The 23,606-nt window shown below is 46.7% G+C and overlaps 1 protein-coding gene and 1 long non-coding RNA gene across 2 annotated transcripts; one reads left to right on the plus strand and one right to left on the minus strand.

The window, feature by feature from the left end:
- Nucleotides 1-557: 557 nt before the first annotated feature.
- LOC126930725 (uncharacterized) lies at nucleotides 558-2,955 on the minus strand. The gene is made up of 2 exons (XR_007717661.1): nucleotides 2,867-2,955; nucleotides 558-1,053 (listed from the first exon to the last, which is right to left on the minus strand). It is a non-coding gene; the product is annotated as an uncharacterized LOC126930725 (long non-coding RNA).
- Nucleotides 2,956-5,136: 2,181 nt separating this feature from the next.
- HSPB8 (heat shock protein family B (small) member 8) lies at nucleotides 5,137-23,145 on the plus strand. Its single transcript, XM_050748186.1, has 3 exons — nucleotides 5,137-6,158; nucleotides 13,492-13,555; nucleotides 22,103-23,145. The coding sequence occupies exons 1-3, from the start codon at nucleotides 5,792-5,794 to the stop codon at nucleotides 22,260-22,262; spliced, it is 591 nt and encodes a 196-aa protein (XP_050604143.1). The 5' UTR covers nucleotides 5,137-5,791; the 3' UTR covers nucleotides 22,263-23,145.
- The last annotated feature ends 461 nt before the right edge of the window (nucleotides 23,146-23,606 follow it).

The raw sequence follows: 23,606 nt of genomic DNA on the forward strand, positions 1-23,606 counted from the left end.
CTACCTCCAAGAGTTGTTAGGAGGATTAAAAGAGGCACAACATACAGGGCATTTAGCAGAGCTTGGTACATGATAGTTCTCAAATAATGATGGGTATCATTACTTTCATTTTGTAGTTATTATTCACAGAATCACATAGTGGTTAAAAACACAGACTCCGGAGCCGGATTGCCTAGACGTGAATCCCAGCTTTGCCACTTAGTAGCTGTGTGACCTTCGGCAAGTTATTTAACTGTTCTGTGCTTTGATGTTGTCATCTGTGAATGGGGATAATAATACCTACCTTAGAGCAATTCATGTGAGAATTAAATAAGTTGATATATGCGAAGCACTTACAATTGGTACTAAATGTTAAATACGTATTTATTATTATTATTATTATTATTATTATTACCGCTATGATTATTATTTGCAAAGGTGGTCAGGGAAGGCAATTCCTGGGAAGAATTTTGGAGAAAATAATAGAAGAAAGCTAGAGCTCCAATAAATAAGTGTTACTTTCCCAGGATTGTGAGGGCGTAGGCTCATTTAGGGAGGGACTCACTGCAGGCTGTTTATTTTATTTTGTTTATTTATTCATTCTTGCCGGAGTGTGCGGCAGAGAAAAGAGGCCTGGACTTGAAGTTCAGACAAACCTAAGTTCAGAATCCATAAGCTGGAGGCCTCGGGCAGGTCACTTCATGTCTTGCGCCTCAGTTTCCTTATCTGTAAAAAGGGAATAATGATAGCATAAAATCTCCAGGGGGCGGTGATGAAAATTAAAGAGAGCATGCTTGGGAAGCCTTGGTGCCTGGCACCTTCTATGGACTGCCGAAATATTAGTTAATATTCTGATGCTGTTACTGCATGTAGAGTCTACCCAGTGGGAGCTAGGCAATTCAGACCCAGGGTTGCTGATATGACATCATCTACTCATCCAAGATATGCTGGGCTTCCACAGTGCAGCAGGCACCCTCTAGGTGCTGGGGATGGCGCTATGAACAGGACATCCAAGGTTCCTGCTGTATGGAGCCAAGTGTGCTGGAAATTCCGTTAGTGTCATCGTAGGGGAGTCTGAGAAACGAAAGAAATAAAAAGGCATGAGCATGCTTACTTCCTATTTTCTGGAGGATGTGCTGGGATCCAGGGCCACCCAAAAGAACCAACTCTGAGACGGGTCTTCAGACCCTGGGGAGGGGCTGGGGGCTGGGAATCCCCTAGGGGAGGGTGGGAACTTTTGTTTCTTACTACACTGAAAAGAAAAGGCACAGAATCTGGCAGCTGTGTCTTTGTCCTACTTGGTCCTAGCTTCAGACCACCACTTCCCCCCAGTTTTGCACATGCAGGCTGATCTCATCCTCCTCCTGGGCTGTTTTGAGAATTAATAGTGGTATGCCCCATATGAAAGCTCTAAGAGGATGGCATCCAAGAGAACAATGCTCTGGTTCCCAGGATCTAACGTCCGTACCCTGCACCACAGTACCCTCTAAGGTCTCTTCTTCCCTGGTGTAACCAGCTTGGAGGCCCCGCTTTTCCCGGGCCTCTCCTGAGCCTGGCGTCATATTCTCACCTGATTGGTGACAGCCCATGGGGTTTAGTGACTACTTTCCTCGTGTGTTAGCTGACTCCTCACCAGGTGGCCGAGTTAGCAGGAGCAGCTGCCTCCCTCCTCAGCGTCCTGACATGAAGGGCTTGCTGGATCCAGAAATGCAATGAGAGCCCAAAGGGGAACAGGACACCAGGTAGTGTGGAAGGATCGCTGGGTAAGGCTTGACCAATATTGTCTCATACCAGTTATTACCGTGCACTCCCAAGTCCCCCTGACTTGGATTCCAATCCTTGGTGGCTTCACCTCTCTGAACCACAAGGATTCCATGAGGTCATGGATAAAACTGTTGATCACAGGGCTGGGTGCATGGTTAGTGTTCAATAAATGTGAGCCATGACTTTGACTTCAGAGGCAGTGTAGCAGATGAGACAAGAACCAAACTGCCCAGGTTCGAATCCCAGCTCTGCCACTGACATAGGCATGTCAGGTAATCTCTCTGTGCCTTAGTTTCCTCATCTCTAAAATGTGTTTAATAAAACATCATTCCTGACAGTCATGGTGGCTCATGCCTGTAATCCCAGCAATTTGGGAGGCCGAGGGGGTGGATCACCTGAGGTCCAGAGTTTGAGACCAGCCTGACCAACACGGTGAAACCCCATCTCTACTAAAAATACAAAAATTAGCCAGGTGTGGTGGCAGGTGCCTGTAATCCCAGCTACTCCGGAGGCTGAGGCATGAGAATCACTTGAACCCGGGAGGGAGGCAGAGGTTGCAGTGAGCCAAGATCATGCCATTGCACTCCAGCCTGGGCAACAAGAGTGAAACTCCACCTCTAAATAAATAAATAAATAAATAAATAAATAAATAAATAAAACATCCTTCCTAGTAGGATTGTGGCGAGAAGTACAAGAGTTTTAGGCACATACATTTAAAGTGCTCAGAACAGAAACTGGCATGGGGCAAGTGCCCCATAAATGCTAATGATTGTTATTTCTATTTTCTACCTTTGCATCCTCTCTCTCCTCCCCCTCATCCTTGAAATGAGAAGGTGGATTAGGTCATCACGGTTCAGTTCCCTGCTCCTTTGCCAGGCATCCCCTCCTTCTGGGTCCCCTGGTACCAACTAAGCCACGTTTTAGGCAGAGGGGTCCTCTGGAGGTTTGGGGATGGCCTGGAAAGGGAGAAGGAGGGGAGTTTCTTCCCGAACATACCCCACCAGCAGACTCGCCAATAAATAAACACAGCCCCATCGGCACATAAACACACACTCACCCCTGCACCCACTCAAATCCACACACAAACTCATTCCACCCTGTCCCACGCACTCAGAAACCTCACCCCAGCCCCTGCCCAGGTCCCAGGCAGGGCCAGGTTTCTCTGGTGCGTCATGCGGCATGCAGTGATTCTCCCCACAACTGGTTTCCAACTCAGCCGGCCCCGCCCAGCTGTAATTACAGAGAAAGCGGAGGCTTCTGTGCCCAGCCATGACGTCAGCCCGAAGCTTCCAGCCTGATGAGCTCACCCCACATCCAGCGGGGGCCCAGTCACTCGGGACATGTCATGCCGTGGAGTCCCCACCATTCTTTCTCAGCTGGGGAGGAGGGCAGGGGTCTCTGTCTGTGGGATAAGCACAGATCCGGGATTCAGAACAACCCAGGTTCCCATCCAGGCTCTGCCACTCCATATCTGTGTGCAAGGGCCAAGGCTCTGTGCCTCTGTTTTTTCACCTGCAAAATGGGGGTGATGATAATAGTGACACTTAACTATTGAGTGAGGGTTTAACTCAGTAATGTCTGAAATATACTAACTCTAAAAGCAGATGCACAGGAGGCAATGGGTGACAGTGATTGTTTTTCTCCATATTATTATTTTTAGCAAACTGCCTCATGCAAACACTGTTTAATATCAAAACAATTTCTCAACCTATGACTCACCGAATTCCTTAATATCCTCAACTTACCCTCATCTCGTGAAGAAGGCAGGGCTGAGACCCGAAAGCCCACAGAGGGAAAACGACATGCTGAAAATTGTCTACCTGTTGCGGACAGATCAAAGATTAGAACCAAAGCCGAAGAGGCCTCCGGCCCAAAGGAGGATTTGTAAATTCATTCTTCCAGCTGTGTGGTTAGAGCAGGAAAGTCTAGATTTGGGGCTTTGAGTTTCAGACCAGACATCCTGCTTGAGTATACTACTTTTCAATAATTATCAGTATTAACAGTCATAATAATAACAGAAGCTACTATTCATGAACACTTCTATGGTAGTTTTCTCATCTGTAAAATGGGATAATACTGGTACTCTTACCTCACAGGATTGCTGCTGAGGATTAAATGAGTTCATATTTATAAAGCCCATAGAGCAGGGCCTGGCATGTAGCAAACATTATGTAATCGATAACTCAAAATGGAAACTACAAAGGTGCCCATCAGACTGCTAGGTGCTGAAAGAGAATTACCTCATGTATTCCTCATGGCACATCTGTGAATTGACTACTGTTACATCCATTTATAAGGAGGAAAACTGACAATTTGGAGGTGCCTGGGAATAATGTTACTGCCTATAAAGATGCTTTGCTTGACCAAACATTAATCAGATTTCTGAATCTTCTCCTAAGCCCATCTGTGAGGTTCCTTATAAAAATTCAGTTTTGGGCCAGGCGAGGAGGCTCATGCCTGTAATCCCAGCACTTTGGGAGGCCGAGGCAGGTGGATCATGAGGTCAGGAGTTCAAGACCAGCCTGGCCAAGATGGTGAAACCCATTTCTACTAAAATATACAAAAATTAGCTGGGCATGATGGCGGTGCCTGTAATCCCAGCTACTCGGGAGGCTGAGGCAGGAGAATTGTTTGAACCTGGGAGGCAGAGGTTGCAGTGAGTCGAAATGGCACAACTGTACTCTAGCCTAGGGGACAGAGTGAGACTCCGTCTCAAAAAAAAAAAAAAAAAGAAAGAAAGAAAAATTCAGTTTTGGCGTGAACTCTGCTAAGTCTGTTTAGCAGCAATCACCCATCTTCGATGTCTGATCACCCTCGATATCTGATTAGTTTCCTCATCCTCCACCATCCCCCAGATGACGTCTGAGCACCCTGGCCTGTCTTCAGCAAGCATCCTCTTAGGTTAGCTGAGCCTGAATCCCTCTGATCCCTGGACTTTCCTCCTAGTAATTTTCCATTCGCTGATCCCACCCCCACCCCACCTGCTTCTTGCCTACAAATTCCCACTTACCTATGACCTACTGGGAATCAAATCTAATCTTTCTCCCTCACTGCAAAATCCCATTGCGGGGGTCCTTACATCTATGGAGAAAGTTTCCCTGCCCAGTAAAGTCTTGCTTATCATACTTTGACAAGTGTCATATGAATACATATATATATGTATAATTTTTTGTTTTTTCTTTACCGCTCTCCCCAGAGGGCGTTGAGGCTTTAGGAGCTTGGCCACCTTGTAACTGGGGATTCCAACCCAGGGACATCCTTCAAATCCACTGGGCTAATGTCTCTCTCTTCCCTTTCTGCAGGTCCCCAGGGGAAAGGCAGGATACGACACGCTCTGGGGAAGGTATTTCCAGAGGGTGACCTGAGCCCTCAGCCAGGCTAGGGGTTATTAATAGCCAGGCCTTAGTGCGCCTCTCCGGGAGGGCGGCTCCAGCGCCGGGAGCAAGCGGAGGGCGGAGCTAAGCGGAGTGGCCAGGGGAGGAGAGAGTGTCCAGAGAGGCTGGTTGAACTTGGACGCGGCCCCTCCCAGCTCCCCCCACAGCCCAGCTGTTCCCTCCGCGGATTCTCCGGGGCTGGTTCATCACCTCCGAATATTCCTGTGACAGGAGACGCTTGCAAAACCCGCCTCCAGTCTCCAGCAGCAAATAAATAGAAGGCTTGCAGCCCAGGAGGAGCCAGAAGAAGTTTCTAGGCGCGTGTGCCCTGGGTTTATTAAGCTCCTGGCTCCGCTCTAGACCTCAGCGGCTCTGGCTGCCAGCCTGGGCAGCCTGGGAGGACGGTGGCTTGCTGGTCTGTCGTGAGGCAGTGCGGAGAGGGGCCCTCTGGGATTCTGCTGGACCTGCCTGGGGGTCACCTTTGGGGTCTGGGACCCCAGCCGAGGGGGCACAACCGTTCCTGGCAGTGGTTGGTTCTGCTTCTCCCTGCAGAAAAGCAGCATTTTCGGAAGCTGAAGAATAAGCTAGCCAGGCCACACCACCTTGTTGAGTGACCTTGGGCAGGTGGTTCTGTCTCTCTGAGCCTCTGTTTCCCTCTGAGCTCAGCAGCCACCATGGCTGATGGTCAGATGCCCTTCTCCTGCCACTACCCAAGCCGCCTGCGCCGAGACCCCTTCCGGGACTCTCCCCTCTCCTCTCGCCTGCTGGATGATGGCTTTGGCATGGACCCCTTCCCAGACGACTTGACGGCCTCTTGGCCCGACTGGGCTCTGCCTCGTCTCTCCTCCGCCTGGCCAGGCACCCTAAGGTCTGGCATGGTGCCCCGGGGCCCCACTGCCACCGCCAGGTTTGGGGTACCTGCCGAGGGCCGGACCCCCCCGCCCTTCCCTGGGGAGCCCTGGAAAGTGTGTGTGAATGTGCACAGCTTCAAGCCAGAGGAGTTGATGGTGAAGACCAAAGATGGATATGTGGAGGTGTCTGGTAAGTCAGGGGTAGGAGGTCGGCGGGAGGGGGGGTGGGGCGGGGGAGTCGGCCTCAGCCCTGGGAATAGCCAGGAGAAAAGTTTCCTGAGAGCAGACGCTGGGACAGTGTGACACAGGTGACCTCAGGGCTCAGGAATGCAGCCCGCAAAGTTATCTTTATGGAAAACTTCTCTCCCAGCTCCCAGCAGAGATCTTAACCTGCCTGACTCAGCTACTGGGGCCTTTGGGTGCTGATCAATCAGAGTACAGACAGGAAAATAGAAACCACGTTGGGTATTTTGACAGAGGGCATTTAATATAAAGAACAGGTTAAACAGATACCAAAAAATTAAAAAACAAAGAAGAAATGGGATTTCATGCACTCCAGCATCACAACACAGGGTCTAGAAGTTCACGTTAAGGCTGAGCAATGATAGTGTTAATATCCACAACTGGTTTCCAGTGAAACACCTCTCCTTGTCCCAGACAAGGAAACTGAGGCTTACCAGTAATTGTAGTAACACTAACTGGTAACTCTGAGTGCTAACTATGTGCTCAGCACTTTGCTAAATACTGTTGCCTATCATATCTCAGCTAACACAACCACCAGAGGAGGTGGGTACTGTTTATCTTCTTATTTTTTTGCAGATGAGGAAACTGAGATATGGAGAGATTAATGTAACTTGTTCAAGGGCATCAAAGATTCAGACTCAGGCTGTCTGGGAATTAGGAGGCCAGAAAGAAGGAATGATTTACTGAGCACCTGCTAGGTGCCAAGGGCTGGGCTGACATTCTTATACTTCTTCCCCAAAATCACCCTCAGTCAAGTCCAGAGTAGCAGGGGTGTCTAGGCCCATCTTGCAGTTGAGGAGGCTGAGGCCTAGGTGGGACTTGTTCACAGTCATGCCATGAGTCAGCAATAGGAGTGGAGTAGAGACTGGGCCTATCCACAGCTTTAGGCTCAGGGCTCTCACAGCCACATCCCACCCTGGGAGAAAGAAACATACAAGGGGGAAGAAAGAGAGAAGACAGGAAGCTCAGCCCCTGTTAAGCTGGGCAGCAGAAAAAGCTTTCTTTTCCTTCCCTCCCGCTCCATTAAAAAGAATGTGTTCCCGGCAGAGGCTTGCCTTCCAGAAAATCAGTCAAAGCCATTGCAAACACAGGCTGGGCAGGAACAAGCCCCGGCAATGTTCAGGGGGAGTTTCAAGCCAGTCATGGCAGAATTATAAACATCAGAGGCTCCAGCGGGTGTGGTGGGCTGGGAGACTTGCTGGGGCCACGTGCTGCTGACAGGGTCAGCCAGATCTCTGAGTTGGCTGGGAGCCAGGCACGAGTTCCGAAACTGGCTCCAACTCTAACCAGCAGGATGTGCAAATTACTTTACATCTTTGTGCTTGTTTTGTTTCCTCATCTGGAAATTAGGGTTCAAATGGTTATACCGTAAAGATTGTTGTATTAAATGAGGTGATGCTGTACAATGTGTACCTACCTGTGAACCCAGAAAATCTGAGACGTATCTCAGTTCATTTAGGAAGTTTATTTTGCCCAGGCTGAGGGCATGCCCATGACACAACCTCAGGAAGTCCTCCTGTCACATGCCCAAGGTGGTCTGGGCACAGCTCAGTTTTACACATGTTAGAGAGACATGAGACATCAATCAATATATGTAAGAAGTACATTGGTTCCATCTGGAAAGGCAGGACAACTTGAAGCAAAGGCAGGAAGATTTGAAGTAGGGAGAGGTTTTCCAGGTCACAGGTAGCTGAGAGACAAATAGTTCTTTTGAGTTTCTGATTAGCCTTTCCAAAGAAGGCAAACAGCTATGCATCTATGTCAGTGAGCAGAGGGCTGACTTTGAATAGAATGGGGGGTAGGTTGGCCCTAAACAGTTCCCAGCTTGACTTTTCCCTTTAGCTTAGCGATTTGGGGGCCCCAAGATTTATTTTCCTTTCACATTTCTACGACCTGGAACACAAGGAATTAGTAGTATTATTGCCATCGTTGTTGTTATAATGCCAGGCATCCAGGAAGGCCCCAATAAATAATGAATAATAGATTCTCTTTGAAACCTGGGTTCAGATCCCAGCACTGCTGTTCACTAGCATGATGGAAGTGGACAAGAAAGTCTTCTCATCCCTCTGAGCCTCATTTCTCCTATCTGCAGAATGGGAATCATAATACTATCTGTCCTGCAAGAGTGTAGGAAAGATTAAACATATACAGACTATCTATGATCACATATGCAGAGTGTCTATAAAATGGAGCTAATAATAGTGCTTGGCTGGCATTCTGTAAACAGAACGATTATCACCATTCCTTCTGTCCTTGTTTTAATTAGGCTCTTAGATGCTTCCAGCCCAAGTCCAAGGGTCTTCCCTACCCTGTGGCCTCTCTAGGAGACCCTCTGTCCAGCCTGGAGGGCTTTTCACCATCCTCTTTTGTAGGTGCTTCATAACAAGTGGGGTCTGGCAGCTCCATGTTGAGATCTCAGCTAAGTATTTTACTAATCCAGAGGCTTTGGGTGAGTCATGCAGTCTCAGTTTCCGCATCTGTAAAATGGGGTCATTGGGAGCTTACATAAGACTAAGACAAAGCTTTTCAGATGTACAATTAGTGACATCGGCTAGACAGAATCCAAATTCCCTGAGAGTCCATACAAGTGCTTTCAAAGAAAGAGTTTAAAAAAATAAAATTGATATCAGGCGCTCTATTTAAGAAGCAACTTTCGGGTCGAGTGCGGTGGCTCATGCCTGTAATCGTAGCACTTTGGGAGGCCAAGGCGGGAGGATCACTTGAGGTCAGGAGTTTGAGACCAGCCTGGCCAACATGGTGAAACCCTGTTCTACTAAAAACACAAAAATCAGCTGGGCATGGTGGCAGGCACCTGTAATCTCAGCTACTCAGGAGTCTGAGGCAGGAGAATCTCTTGAACCCAGGAGGTGGAGGTTGCAGTGAGCCGAGACCATGCCACTGCATTCCAGCCTGGGCAACAAGAAAGAAATTCTGTCTCAAAAGATATAAAAAATAAAAATAAATAAAAAGCAATTTTCAAGGGAAGTTGGAAGTCAGATCCACTTTCCCACCCTGTACCACATAATGACAAATCCATTCCTCCACAAGTATGTGCTAAAGGCCTACATGTGGTGGCTCAGTGGTTCCTCATAAGGACCTCCTAGGAAGTGTGGGTAGGTTAACCCCATTATGCAGATAAGGAAACCGAGGCCCAGAGAAAGTAACTCACCTGAGATCACCCACTTCTCCCTGGCAGTGTCTGAGATTCAATGTCAGGCCTCTCTGACTGATTCTGAGCCAGGATGGCTGGATCTACTTCTGGCGGTGTGACCCTGAGCAAATCCCACAGCCTCTGGAGCCTCAGTTTTACTGTTGGTCTTATGAAGAGGTAGACAAGATCAGAATTTACCAAAGCACTTCAAGTGGTTACTAGGCATTTAGAAACAGGAGTAGGAGAGTTCAGAGTCTTATATGGTACCAGTAAAAACAAAATTATAAACAGGTCTTCTCATTGCAGGACTTGTCAGAGCCTTTAAGTCACTAATGTAGTTTATAAATCTCTGAGAGGCAGCCCTGTCTTATCTGACCATGTATGAGTGTCTCATTCAAGGAAGTGTTTGGAACATGCTGGACTAGACAATTTCCAGCAAGCCTCAAATTCCCCTGCCCGCATCCTGCAACCACCAGCCAAGAGATGTTCCCTTCATGGGCCACTGGGCCAGACCCTGGCTAAGATAGAGACTGGAAAGCCCCAAGGCCTTATTGCCACCCCTTCTCCTTAGTCCCAGGGCCTTTGTCTTCCCTGGAAACAGCACCTTCTTTCTTTAGCTGGGCCAATAGTGTTCCACTTACATTTCTCTGAGGCATGTTGAAAAAAAGCATGTCTGCAAGGGGTCTCTGACTTCTAGCCTCTGGATGTATTTTTAATTACTTTTTTCTGTTGACAAAAATAAAATGTCTTCATGATAGAATATGTAGTTAGGAAAGCAAAATAAGAAATGAAAAATCACTCATAATCCTTAAGCTGCCCCAATGGAAGTATGCAAATGACAAGCAAATTGAGTTTCAGGATGATCCTCCTAACAACACTCTCTCTCGACCAGGTTAACTCCACCTCCAGGCCCCTCTTGTGGAGATCTTGGAGCTTTCCCTGCTCAGAGATCCTCCCTTCCCTCAGCCCAATACCCTATTTTCAGAGCAGACAGAGGCACCTAGTTTCTGAGAAGCAGTCCTTTCCCCAAACATCAAAATAAACCACAAGCGTTTACCTTCACATGGTACTTTTACAACTTCAAAGCCATTCTGTGACTCGCTTGCATTTGCTTCCTACAGTAACCCAATAAGGTAGGTGCTGTCACTCCCATTTCAGAGAAGAATAAACTGAGGCTCAGAGACACTCAGAGATGAGCCAGGAAATGTCAGAGTAGAGACTTAAGTCCAAAACCCACTATTCCAGAACTTATCTGCCTGCTTTTGAATCTTTGCACCAGTCACTTCCAAGCTGTGTGACCTTGGGTACAGCACTTAACCTCTCTGAACTTCAGGTTTCCTATCTACAAAATGATAATAATGCAACTGCCTGCTTATATTATCATTTTACTATTATTATTTAAGGTTGTTGCAAAAATTAAAGGAGTTGACATAGATAAGGTGCTTAGAACAGTGGCTGACACCAAGGAAGCACTATATTACTTTGCTATTATTATTTATATCATCAGTTATTCTTCCCAGGACACCAGCTTGCAGGAGGATTCTCGGATGCAAAAGGGCTGAGTCAGAGGCACTGGCCTGTCCCCAGAGGAAGCAGGTCTCCCGGCACCCTGGCTATGTGGAGGGTACCAAAGAACAGACAGTGCTCTTCCAGGCACAGGCCTGTGTTAGAGCCAGGCAGCTGGTGGTCACGGAGTTGGCAGCACAGGATAGATTGTTTAAGCAGCCACACATTCACAGAATAGCATGTTCTGCTTAGCCAGACACTCCAGTTTAAAACGAATTTCTTTTCCTGAGAGCAATTTAGCAATACAGATTAAGCCTTAGAAATTCTGGAAGTTGGATTAGTCTTCAGTTAATCCTAAAGAAGTCACAGGGCCTGGTGTAAAGCTACAAGAATGTTCAGGGCCGTGAAGTTCTCTCCAATGTTGGAAACTCCTCAGTGCCCCAAAGTAGGGGATTGGTTAAATTAGCTCTTATGTATTCCTCAATAGAACACTGCAGCCATTAAAAATTATGTTGTCAAAGAATATTTGGTAATATGGAAAAGTAATTATAATGTGTTAGCAAGAGAAAAAATAAGTTCCAAACATAATGCAGAGAACTATCCCATTTGATAGAATACTGATATACATGGATACTATATAACATTTACACATTTCTGAGAAACATAGAAAAGTCAGAACATATAAAATATATTATTAGTAGCTTCCTTGGGGTGACAGGATTATGGGTAGTTTTGATGGCTTTTTTTTTTTTTAATTTTTTCTTTTGTTGTTGTTGTTGTTGTTAAATTTAGAGACCAGATTTCACTCTCTTGCCCAGGCTGGAGTGCAGTAGTGCATTATAGCTTACTGTAACCTCAGACTCCTGGGCTCAAGCAATCTTCCCACTTCAGCCTCCCAAATAGCTGGGACTACAGGCACACACCATCACACCTGATAATAATAATAATATTAATTACTATTATTATTATTATTACTATTTTGAGACAGAGTCTCGCCCTGTCACCGGGCTGGAGTGCAGTAGCACGATCTCACCTCACTGCAACCTCCACCTCCCAGGTTCAAGCAATTCTCCTGCCTCAGCCTCCCAAGTAGCTGGGACTATAGGCATGTGCCACCACGTCCAGCTAATTTTTGTATTTTTAGTAGAGACGGAGTTTCACCATGTTGGCCAGGAAGATCTCGATCTCTTGACCTCGTGATTCACCTGCTTCGGCCTCCCAAAGTGCTAGGATTACAGCCATAAGCCACCATGCCCTGCCTATTATTATTATTTTTTAGAAACAGCACCTCTCTATGTTGTCCAGGCTGGTCTCAAACTCCTGGCCTCGAGTGATCCTCCTGTCTCCCAAAGTGCAGACATTATAGGAGTGAGCCACCATGCCCCGCCTATTTTCTACATTTTCTAACATACACATGCATTATCTTAAAGCACAAAAAAAGCTATCAACAAAGAAATAATTAAAAGTAATTAGCTATAAGTTGTCAGTTTTAAAAAAATCTGGACTGCTATATTCAACCAAGTTATTTACATTCTAGATTTCAAGGCCTCTCAGAAGCACCTCCCTGTGTAAATGAGAGTTCTTGTCTCCAGAAGGTGGCCCCACAAATGAGGACTGAAAAGTAACAGCCGAATGGCCCCACCGTTGTACTAATCTTGTTTGTTTAAAGAGAAACTAGAGCCACCCTCTTTATTAAAGAAAAACAGAATGAGGAGAGACTGAGAGAATTAGAAGGTGCTCTATACGTTACTAGATCAAAACCAGTTTAGGCCCAAGCCTTCTCGTAATTTCATCTTTCTCCTCCGTAAGGGGGTTGGGAAGCCCTCTCGTCCCGCAGGGTAAGAGGCAGGAGGGCTGGTGGAATTTCACATCCACAGTGCTCTTAGGAGAAGCTGGGCGTTTTTGGTAGATTGAAGCATTCTTTTTCCAGGCTGTGCTTTCACTACTGGCTACAGATAATGTGGCTAAATTGCTAAGCGAGAGCTGGAACAGACAGAAATTCAAGAGCAGAGGGGCGTCAGGCCCTAGAACTTGGCCTAGACTCAGAGAGAGCTGATTCGAAGCTCAGAGCCACCACAGACCTGCTGGGCGACCCCGGATCCATCACCGGGCCTCAGTTTCCATGTCAGGAATCAAAGGGAGAACGACGTCTGGGCTCAGAGTTAGGAAAGCACTCTGTTGACTATAAAGCAAGCTACGTGGCAGAGTTGCCCTCAGCACGTGACCCCACTTCAAGCCTGCCACCCAGTCTGGGATGCCAGCCCCAGGGTTCTACTGGCAGGTTAGAGAAGAGGAGTCAGGTGGGAGACTGGGAAGGTTTGGTACAACACACGGCCCAGCTTCTGTGATTTCCTCAGACTCACCCTTCATTACCTACAAACCACGGTCAACGCCTCCTTTCCATCAACTTCCTTATTTCACCTTCATAGCCAGCCTTGGAGGTGGACTTAAGTGGGTCTGTATGGCAGACAAGGTCCTTGAGGCTTAGAGAACCAGAGTCTCTAGGGCAGACCTAAGCCACACAGCAAGGCAGGTTCAGGTCCAGGATCTGAACCCAAGCCTGAGTCCTGAAGGATGCCCAAGGATCATAGATGCTGACACACCACACTTTTCTTCCTTCCAGGCAAACACGAAGAGAAACAGCAAGAAGGTGGCATTGTTTCTAAGAACTTCACAAAGAAAATCCAGTGAGTAACCTGGAGTCGCGGAGCTCAGGGTGGGAGTGGAGGAGGGGGCACACCTGGGACCCATGATCTGGGGTCTCTCCCTCTTGGGCATCTCCCTTTTAAGAAACATTCTTGGGGCAGGGAATTGAACCCTCACACCTAATGAGAAGGAAGTGTCCCAGCCGACCTGTAATAGGGTCCCAGCAGGGGTAGCACATAGATTGCATCATCTCATCTGCTCGGTGCCCTGTGAGGTGGGTATTAAAAACCCCATTTTATTTATTTATTATTTATTTATTTATCTGGAGACCGAGTCTCACTCTGTCACCCAGTCTGGAGTGCAATGGTGTGATCCTGGCTCACTACAACCTCCACCTCCTGGGTTCAAGTGATCCATGTGCCTCAGCCTCCCGAGTAGTTGGGATTATAGGCATGTGCCACCATGTCCGGCTAATTTTTTGCATTTGTTTAGTACGGATGGGGTTTCGCCATGTTGCCCAGGCTAGTCTCGAACTCCTGGGCACAGCCTCTCAAAGTGCTGGGATTAGAGGCTTGAGCCACTGCACCCGGGGAACAACCCCCTTTTGTAGACTAAGCATCTGAGGGTAAGTGAGACAATGCCTTGTCCATAATCACACAGCCCCTACCCACGGGGCATAGCTGAGGGAGGACCCCTGTCACCAACCAGAAAGACTATCCCCTGATTCCCCCAAATGCTCCAGCAGAATATCTTGCAGGCTGCTTGCTCTGCCTCTGCCCTACCGGGAGAATGAGCACCTTCTCTAGAGCATCCACAAAAATGAAGCTGGAAAGTGTCCTGAGAGCACTGCATACTACCCAGAGGGGTTTGGAGGCTGAGAGATTGGGACAGAGGAAGGGCTATTTTGCTGAGCGGAGGGAGTAAAGGGGATTCATGTTTAACAGGGAAAGCTGGGGGACCATGAGAGCAGCCAAAGACAATCAGGCTGAGGCCATGAACCAAAGCTACCATGAGCCCCTAACTGGCAGTACCTATAGGGAGAAGAGCTGCACAGTGTGGTCATGATGGCCGCACTTCAACAACTGCTGGGTGCTTCATACATACCTTCTCCCTAATCAGCAATCAGCGTCACTCCACTGTGTGCATTTCTGGCCCTAAACTCTCTCTCTGTCTCTCTTTTTTTTTTTTTTGAGATGGAGCCTCACTCTGTCACCCAGGCAGGAGTGCAGAGGCACGGTCTCAACTCACTGCAACCTCCGTCTCCTGGGTTCAAGCAATTCTGCTGCCTCAACCTCCCGAGTAGCTGGGATTACAGGTGCATGCCACCATGCCTGGCTAATTTTTGTATTTTTAGTAGAGACGGGGTTTCACCATGTTTGACCAGCCTGGTCTTGATCTCCTGACTTCAAGTGATCTGCCCGCGTCTGCCTCCCAAAGTGCTGGGAGTACAGGTGTGAGCCACTGCGCCCGACTCCTAAACTCTTTTCCGAGCCATTGTTGCATTTAGCCTTTGCAGCAAAAGTGTGCATCGGGGAGAACAAACATGACCCTCCTTGCAATACAGGGAAACTAGGTCTCCCACAGGTGAAAGGACATACCCAAGGTCTTTAAAACTAGAATTTAGAAGGGCCCAGAAGAGATCCCTGACCTCTGAGTTCCACGCTCAGTCCTTGAGCAACGAATGCTGTGTCCTCATCTGTGAAAGAGATGCTGATTCCAGCCTTGCAGAGTTCCTGGCTGAAAGTGACATGAGGTCACGGCCCAGCGTAGGTCCTCATAAGTGGCAGTTCATTATTACTATTGTTGTTGTTGACTCTTAACTTCTCCATCAGCCTTTGCGAAGACCTTGTGTTTCTGGAGAGATCACACTAGCTGAATTCTGAGGCTTCTTCCAGCTTTGGGATTCTACATTCCTGTCTCTTGCCCCACGTGTCCGTCCCTGGCCCTCCCAGAGCCTCTGCAGTTCTTGGAAGCCTGTGGACACTTCCTGATAAGGCAAACGCCAAACCGTTTGTTCTTCATGTTCGCTGGCTTGCCTGACATCTCCGTGCCCCACACCTCTCCCTGGTATAGCAAGCAGATTAAACATTGCTGAAGGGAGAGGAAGGAAGGCGATGGGGAAGCTGATGTCAAGGCTCAAATGAGGTCTCAGGGTGGAGTCACAAGCAGGGCATAGCTGTAAAAGGGAATGAGTGAGAAAGAAGTGAATTAATCATCTTAAAAGGGGTGTGTGTGTGTGTGTGTGTGTGTGTGTGTGTGTATTTCACAAGCTCCAAGGCCTTAGGGGAGATAGCTCACTGGAAGTAACCTGATGGGAAATGCCTGAAATTGAAATTGCTCCAGGCTGGTGCTCAGCTGCTGAGCTGGGCTAGTTGTTAAAATATTCAGCGGTTCCCAAACTTTTTGGCACCAGGGATCAGTTTCATGGAAGGCAATTTTTCCATGGACTAGGGGATGAAACTGTTCCACCTCAGATCATTGGGCATTAGATTCTCATAAGGAGCGCGCAACCTAGATCCCTCACATACACAGTTCACAATAGGGTTCAAGCTCCTGTGAGAATCTAATGTCACCGCTGATCTGACAGGAGGCGGAGCTCAGGCAGTAATGCTGGTTGAACTGCTGCTCACCTCCTGATGTGCGGCCTGGTTCCTAACAGGCCACAGATGGGTACTGGTCCATGATCCAGGGACCCCTGAATATTGGCTAGCTATTGCCCTGAGCCCTCCCTAGCCAACCCCAGTCACTCTGATCCTGTCCCCAGGACCCTCTAAACCTCTCCACCTTCCAACAACTAAAGGGTCCGAGGACCCTCCTCCATCATTATGACATGCACCCATCCCTTCTGAATGGTCAGTGCCCAGCTGCACCAGTTGTTAAATATTTTGAATCTCATCTCCGGGTGCAGGGAGTCCTGGCTCCATGAGAAAGTGGGTGGGTAACTTGGGGCAACTTGCTTAACTGCCCTGACCTTCCATTCCTGCATCCCTGCATCCCTGCATGGAGGGGTTATGATGGGAGTGAGATGATATGTATAATGCATTAAGCATGGAATACAGACTCAGGGCTTGGTCCGTGGGAATTAATATTATGAAAAGGCTTCACAAGGCTGGACTCACACTCCAGCAACTGGGACTCCTGGGAGCTCCTGGCTCTGCCCAGACTCTAGACACCAAGGAGTCGAACTGGAGTCTGGGACACCTCTGGACCAATCTCAGGAGGCCTCGTTGTCTCCTCTCCCAGGGAAACCTCCGGTCATTAGAGGACAGGGAGATTTCTTCAGCCAGGCTGAGATCCTTGGAGATTTCCACCCAGGCAGGATGCTATAGCTGTTTGCCTTAACTATGGCAAGGAAATTCATCCCAACACATCCATCTCTGTGTGAAAGGCCCCATTTGGACTGAATAAGGAGAGGGAGAGGACTTGGGTTTCCTCTCAGGCTGGGGGCAGGGCAAGGACTGCAGCTGGCCTCTTTTCCACACTCAACCTGGATAAGAGAACAGGAAGACAAGGGTGTAGGAAATTACCAAGGGAGGATGCCTGGAACCAAAGCAAACTTTATTTTCCTGGTTCCACATCTTCCCAGATACCTGTTCTGCCACTTATGACACCTATGACATGCCCAGAACCATGCTAAGAGATTTATAGATTTAATTTTATTTAATCTTTAGAAGAATCCTATTGAGTAGGTTTGTTTTGTTTTGTTTGTTTGTTTTTTAGAGATGGAGCCTGGCTCTGTCACCCGGGCTGGAGTGCAGTGGCGCTATCTCAGCTCACTGAAACCTCCATCTCCCAGGTTCAAGCGATTCTCCTGCCTCAGCCTCCTAAGTAGCTGGAACTAAAGGCATGTGCCACCACACCCAACTAAATTTTTTTTTGCATTTTTAGTAGAGACGGGGTTTCACCGTGTTGGCCAGGCTGGTCTCAAGCTCCTGACCTTAGGTGATCCACCCGCCTCAGCCTCCCAAAGTGCTGGGATTCCAGGCGTGAGCCACCACACCCAGCTAAATTTTTTTTTTTGTATTTTTAGTAGAGACGGGGTTTCACCATGTTGGCCAGGCTGGTCTCAAGCTCCTGACCTTAGGTGATCCGCCCGCCTCGGCCTCCCAAAGTGCTGGGATTACAGGCGTGAGCCACCATGCCTGGCCTTGAATAGGTATTATCAAGCCCATCTTGTGGGTAAAGAGACTGAAGCTCAGAGGAGTAATGGGATTCAACTAAGGTCACACAGCGAGTAAAGAACGGATCTGGAATATAGTATTATTAAGCCTTAAAATAGAAGGAGGCTGGGTGCAGTGGCTCATGCCCGTAATCCCAGCACTTTGGGAGGCCGAGGCGGGCAGATCACTTGAGGCCAGGAGTTCGAGACCAGCCTGGCCAAGATGGTGAAACCCCATCTCTACTAAAAATACAAAAATTAGGTGGGTGTGGTGGTGCACACCTCTAATCCCAGCTACTCGAGAGGCCGAAGCAGGAGAATCACTTGAACTCAGAGGCAGAGGTTGCAGTGAGGCAAGGTCACACCACTGCACTCTAGCCTGGGTGACAGAGGAAAAAAAAGAAGGAAATACTGCCACTGGCAACAGCATGGATGGAGTGAGGACATTCTGCTAAGTGAAATAAGAAAGACACAAAAAGAGAAATCCTGCATGATCTCACCATATGTAGAATCTAAAATCGTCGAACTCGTAGAAGCAGAGAGTAGGGTGGTGGTTGTCAGAGGCCAGTGTGGCGGGGGAAATGGGGAGATGTTGGTCAAAGGGTACACGGTTTCAGTTTTGCAAGATAAGTAAGTTCTGGGGGGCTAATGTACAGCATGGCAATGATAGTCTATGATACTACATTATATATTCAAAATTTGCAGGTAGCGTTGCAAAATTAATCTTCTTAACTTAAATGTAATCTTCCCGACACACACAGATACACAAAATATATGTTAATTAGCTTGACTCTGGTGATCACTGTATTCACCATGCATATATACATCAAAACATCAAGTTGTATACCATGTATATATAGATATATACAGTTTTATATGCCAATAATATCTCAATAAAGCTGTTTTTTAAAAAAGAGCAGATTGGGACCTGAGCACAGCTCTCAACTTTCAAAGTCCATGACCTTCCTATTTGGTTAGGGGAAACCAAATTACAGTCATTTGCAATACCGTCATTCGCATCCCATCTTCACTATTTTTTGCCTTATATGCTTACATTGCTGTACCATGATTTACTAAAGGTTTATTTTTTCTTTTAGATCAACTCATTTTGATAAAGTTAAATTCTCATCACTAAAATGTTCACTGAGGAAGGCAATCATGAAATAAATCCAATGAAAGCAAAATGTGGTTAAATTCTAACTAGATAATATTTCCTGCCTACAGGCCTCAGTTCTTTCATTGTTAAAAAGGGAAGGTAGCAAGTGATAGAGGCTGAAGGCGTTAAAGGCATATTAGTACTTAGCAGAGACATTGCTTCAGATGTAAGTAGAAGCACTGAAAGAGAAATGAAGAGGAATTACTTCCCACCAAGTGGGTTCAACATGCAAGTCACCTGGTGAGAGACCTTGGGCATGTCTATCTCTCTGAGCCTCAGTTTCCCCATAAGTTATATGAGACCATTGTCATGGGCAATCAGGAAGATCCTTTGGGACCCTGATACTCTGTGGTCCAATGATACCGCAATTTGTATGATACTCCATCTTGCTGTCAAGATGCCAACATGTAAGGCCAAAGACTGCAACGTAATTCTCACACCACCCTAAGAGGTGGATACTATTATTGCCCCCCTTTTTCTGCAAAGAAATAGGTTCAGAGAGGCAAGATCACCAGCCCCATGCTCTGTGGTCAGGAAGAGTCAGAATTTGAATGCAGGTTGGCCTGCCTGCAAAACCCATGCTCTAGGCCATAGCTACCCTGTCACACTGTACCTGGTGTGCACTGGGTTGGTGTGCACATGGTTAAACAGTCAGCCCATCCCCAGCAGTGGGAGGGAGCTGTAAACTTTTGACCTTGTCTCTGCTTCAAAATCTTGACTTGGCAGCTTTCTAGTTCCCTCTTTTTCTTCCAAATGTGCTTCCCAGAAGCACCCTTGTTCATTTCCATGGTTCCAATTTGGCAAGGAATCTCCTGGGTAGATATGGCTCATGTGGCTACAGGATGCTGGAGAGAGAGAGCAAGAGAGAGAGAGAGAGAGAGGGAAAGAGAGAGAGAGTGTGTGAAAGAAAGACTCCCCAGCCCCTCCAGAAGGAGTCCTGCCCATGATCAGGAATGGGCTTACCTCATGCCTTGGTTCTTTCATCGAGACCCTTGTATTTACAATAGGCAGAGCTAACGTGGACAAGTGGAAAGATTTTGATTGAACTTCTGGGCCTTCCTGCCATAGTCCTTCTTTCAAATATCTGGTGCTGGGGGAGGCAGGAGAGCATCACAGTCAGGTACTCTGAGTTTGGAGACCAGGATTCCAGTTCCAGTTCCTTTCTGCCGTTTGCCAGCTGAGCGACCTTGGGCAAAGCAGTTCACTTCTCTGAGCCTCGGTTTCCTCATCTGTAAGATGGGGAGGGCAATGGAATCTGCCTGGTGGGATTATTGTTAACACCAAAATGATATGATTCAGCTAAAGTACCTAGCACATAGAAAGTACTCAGAAGGCCATGGATTTCATGATTAAAAAAAATAATGGCACCCCAATGAGACCACTATATGTCCTCACAATTTTAATAGTTTGTTGAAGAAACCAAATTCTCAATAGTCTCATTCACTCAAAGCAATCTGAAAATCATAAAAATACCTTATTAGGGCTGATGCAGGTGGATCATGAGGTCAGGAGATCGAGACTATCCTGGCTAACACAGTGAAATCCCGTCTCTACTAAAAAGTACAAAAAGTTAGCCAGGCGTGGTGGCGGGTGCCTGTAGTCCCAGCTACTCGGGAGGCTGAGGCAGGAGAATGGTGTGAACCCGGGAGGCGGACTTGCAATGAGCCGAGATCGTGCCGCTGCACTCCAGCCTGGGCGACAGAGTGAGACTCCATCAAAAAAAAAAAAAAAACCTTATTAGAACTTGGACCAGATTTAGGTTTAGAAATTCCATCTTCAATGCTTTCTCACTTATTGAGCTTCTCATCTGATTTCCCCCAAGTCTCTGTTTTGTGATCTGTAGAATGGGCATATTAATGCTTACCTCTTAATCATCCTCTTATAATACTCCAACCAGGTATTGTCTATAACTGAGTTTTAAGAACAAGATAATTGGCTAGGCTCGGTGGTTCATGCCTGTAATCCCAGCACTTTGGGAGGCCGAGGTGGGTGGATCACGAGATCAGGAATTCAAGACCAGCCTGGCCAACATGGTGAAACCCCATGTCTACTAAAAATACATAAATTAGCCAGGCGTAGTGGTGGGTTACTGTAATCCCAGCTACTCAGGAGGGTTGAGGCAGAATTGCTTGAACCCAGGAGGCAGAAGTTGCAGTGAGCCAAGATCGTATCACTGCACTTCTGCCTGGGTGACACAGTGAGACTCTGTTTTTAAAAAAAAAAAAAAAAGAAGAAGAAGAAGAAAATAATAATAATGATCTGCTAAGTGATTGTATTAGTCTGTTTTCACACTGCTGATAAAGACATATCTGAGACTACGTAAAAAAAAAAAAAAAAAAAGAGGTTTAACGGATTCGCAGTTCCATGTGGCTGGGGAGGCCTCACAATCATGGCAGAAGGTGAAAGGCACGTCTTACATGGCAGCAGACAAGAAAGAAAATGAGAACCAAGCAAAAAATCTTATAAAACCATCAGATCTCGTGAGACATATTCACTACCATGAGACCAGTACGGAGGAAACTGCCCGCCACCCATGATTCAATTATCTCCCATCAGGCCCCTCCCACAACACGTGAGAGCTACAATTCAAGATGAGATCTGGGTGGACATAGCCAAACCACATCAGAGATACTTAGGTTATGAACAAAATCAAGGCTTATTTTGAATACCATAGAGTATTTGAATACCATAGAGTATGTTGCCATCTGAAATCTACGTGTGGCCAGCTTGGCCCCTTTTATTCACCAAGGTGCCTAGTGCTTGCATCACCCATAATGCATTTTGTAGTGAAGCACTCTGCAGCAAGCACACGTCAGATGAAAATGTGTTGCCTGCTATGCATAACACCCTACTTGTGCTCTATAAAGGGATGGTAGTGGTGCCATTTCTGCTAGTAATTGTGGTTAGTAGTGGGTATTAAGGTGAAGACTTCAACCTGGGACCAAATATGTGGTCCACAGCTCTCTTTTAAGTTAAGAACTACTGTTCAAACAGCACTTTACCATTTCAAAGCATACTCAGACTCTGAAGTTCAAATACTCTACAAGTTCAATATTATTATCCTCATTTTGCAGATGAGAAAACAAGCTCAGAGCAATGGAATAATCTTCCCAAGACCACACAGCTAGAAAGGGGTAAAGCCAGGTTTCAAACCCAGCATTATATATCCCCAAAGCCTAAGCTCTTATCAAAAATATTTCCTCTCAAGTGAATAAAATAATGTTTAAGCTATATTAACAATAATAAATGAATAAAATCATATGTTTCTCCTAGGCTTCCTGCAGAGGTGGATCCTGTGACAGTGTTTGCCTCACTTTCCCCAGAGGGTCTACTGATCATCGAAGCTCCCCAGGTCCCTCCTTACTCAACATTTGGAGAGAGCAGTTTCAACAACGAGCTTCCCCAGGACAGCCAGGAAGTCACCTGTACCTGAGATGCCAGTACTGGCCCATCCTTGTTTTGTCCCCAACCCTAGGGCTTCTCTGATTCCAGGGTACATTACTTTAGCTGAACTCAGATTTAGTGCAAGTAAAATGTTGGGGGCTGCGGGGGTGGGGACTGACCACAGATTCCCTGGATAGTGTAGTGGTAGATTTTTCCACAAGATAGCGCAATTGGCAAACCATGCTTGGTTGCGTTAGGACAAAATCCTAGTTTTTCTTTCTTTACCTTTTCTATCTTGATGAAAATGTTGCACATTCTATAGTTGCAAAACACATAAAAGGGGACTTAACATTTCACGTTGTATCTTACCTTGCAGTGAATGCAAGGGTTACTTTTCTCTGGGGACCTCCCCCATTACCCAGGTTCCTACTCTGGACTCCCAATTCCCATGGCTCCCAAACCATGCTGCATGGTTTGGTTAATGAAATCCAGTAGCTAACCCCACTGTACTTCCACATGCCTGGCCTACAAAGGGTGATATACAGGTCTTATATCCCTATACGGAATTTGTCCATCAATCACATAAAAACAAACAGTGCCTTCTGCCCTCTGCCCAGATATTTCCAGCATGTTCCCAAGGTTTCCAAGTTAGCCTTCCCTAAGGACTCTGGGAGCCTCTCAGTTTATGATCTGGCCAAGGTCCCCATTTTCTTCTGTCCCCTATGTTTAAGTCGGGATTTTTACAGAGGGAGCTGTCTCCAGACAGCTCCATCAGGAACCAAGCAAAGGCCAGATAGCCTGACAGATAGGCTAGTGGTATTGTGTATACGGGAGGGACGTGTGTGTCATTGTTATTTGAGTTATGCTGTTGTTTAGGGGGAAATAACAGTAAATAATTAATAACAATAATAATAAAGGAGCTGACGTTCTTAGCCTCGTGTGGTTCTTTTAATGAGGAACTAAATGTAATACCACCTAGATATACAACATCAGTTAGCAATTCTGTGGCTTAAAGTAATGTTTCCTGATGAATAGTGGCTTAAATGATATAAATAGCTGTTTTCTAACTTCACCAAAAGTTTAGAGGTAAGTAGATACAGAGTTGTTTTTTTCAACTGTTATGCCACAAAGAGCCCAGGATATTTCCATTTTTTTCTCTGATGTCTCTGACAAGTTTACATAGTCACAGTCTATCCTCATGGTTGCAAGATGGCTGCAGCAGCTCCAGGCATCTCATCCTCATATGACATTGTATGGGAATAGAAGGAAATCATAAAAAGGTATTATCACCTAGCTTCTTTTATCAGTGAGCAGGATATTTTCCAGAAGCTCCCAGCAGACTTCTTTTTCTATCTCATTGGCCAAAAGTGGGTCACATGCCTACCCTCAGACC

The sequence above is a fragment of the Macaca thibetana genome, chromosome 11, assembly GCF_024542745.1.
Source record: "Macaca thibetana thibetana isolate TM-01 chromosome 11, ASM2454274v1, whole genome shotgun sequence".
Lineage (NCBI taxonomy): Eukaryota > Metazoa > Chordata > Mammalia > Primates > Cercopithecidae > Macaca > Macaca thibetana.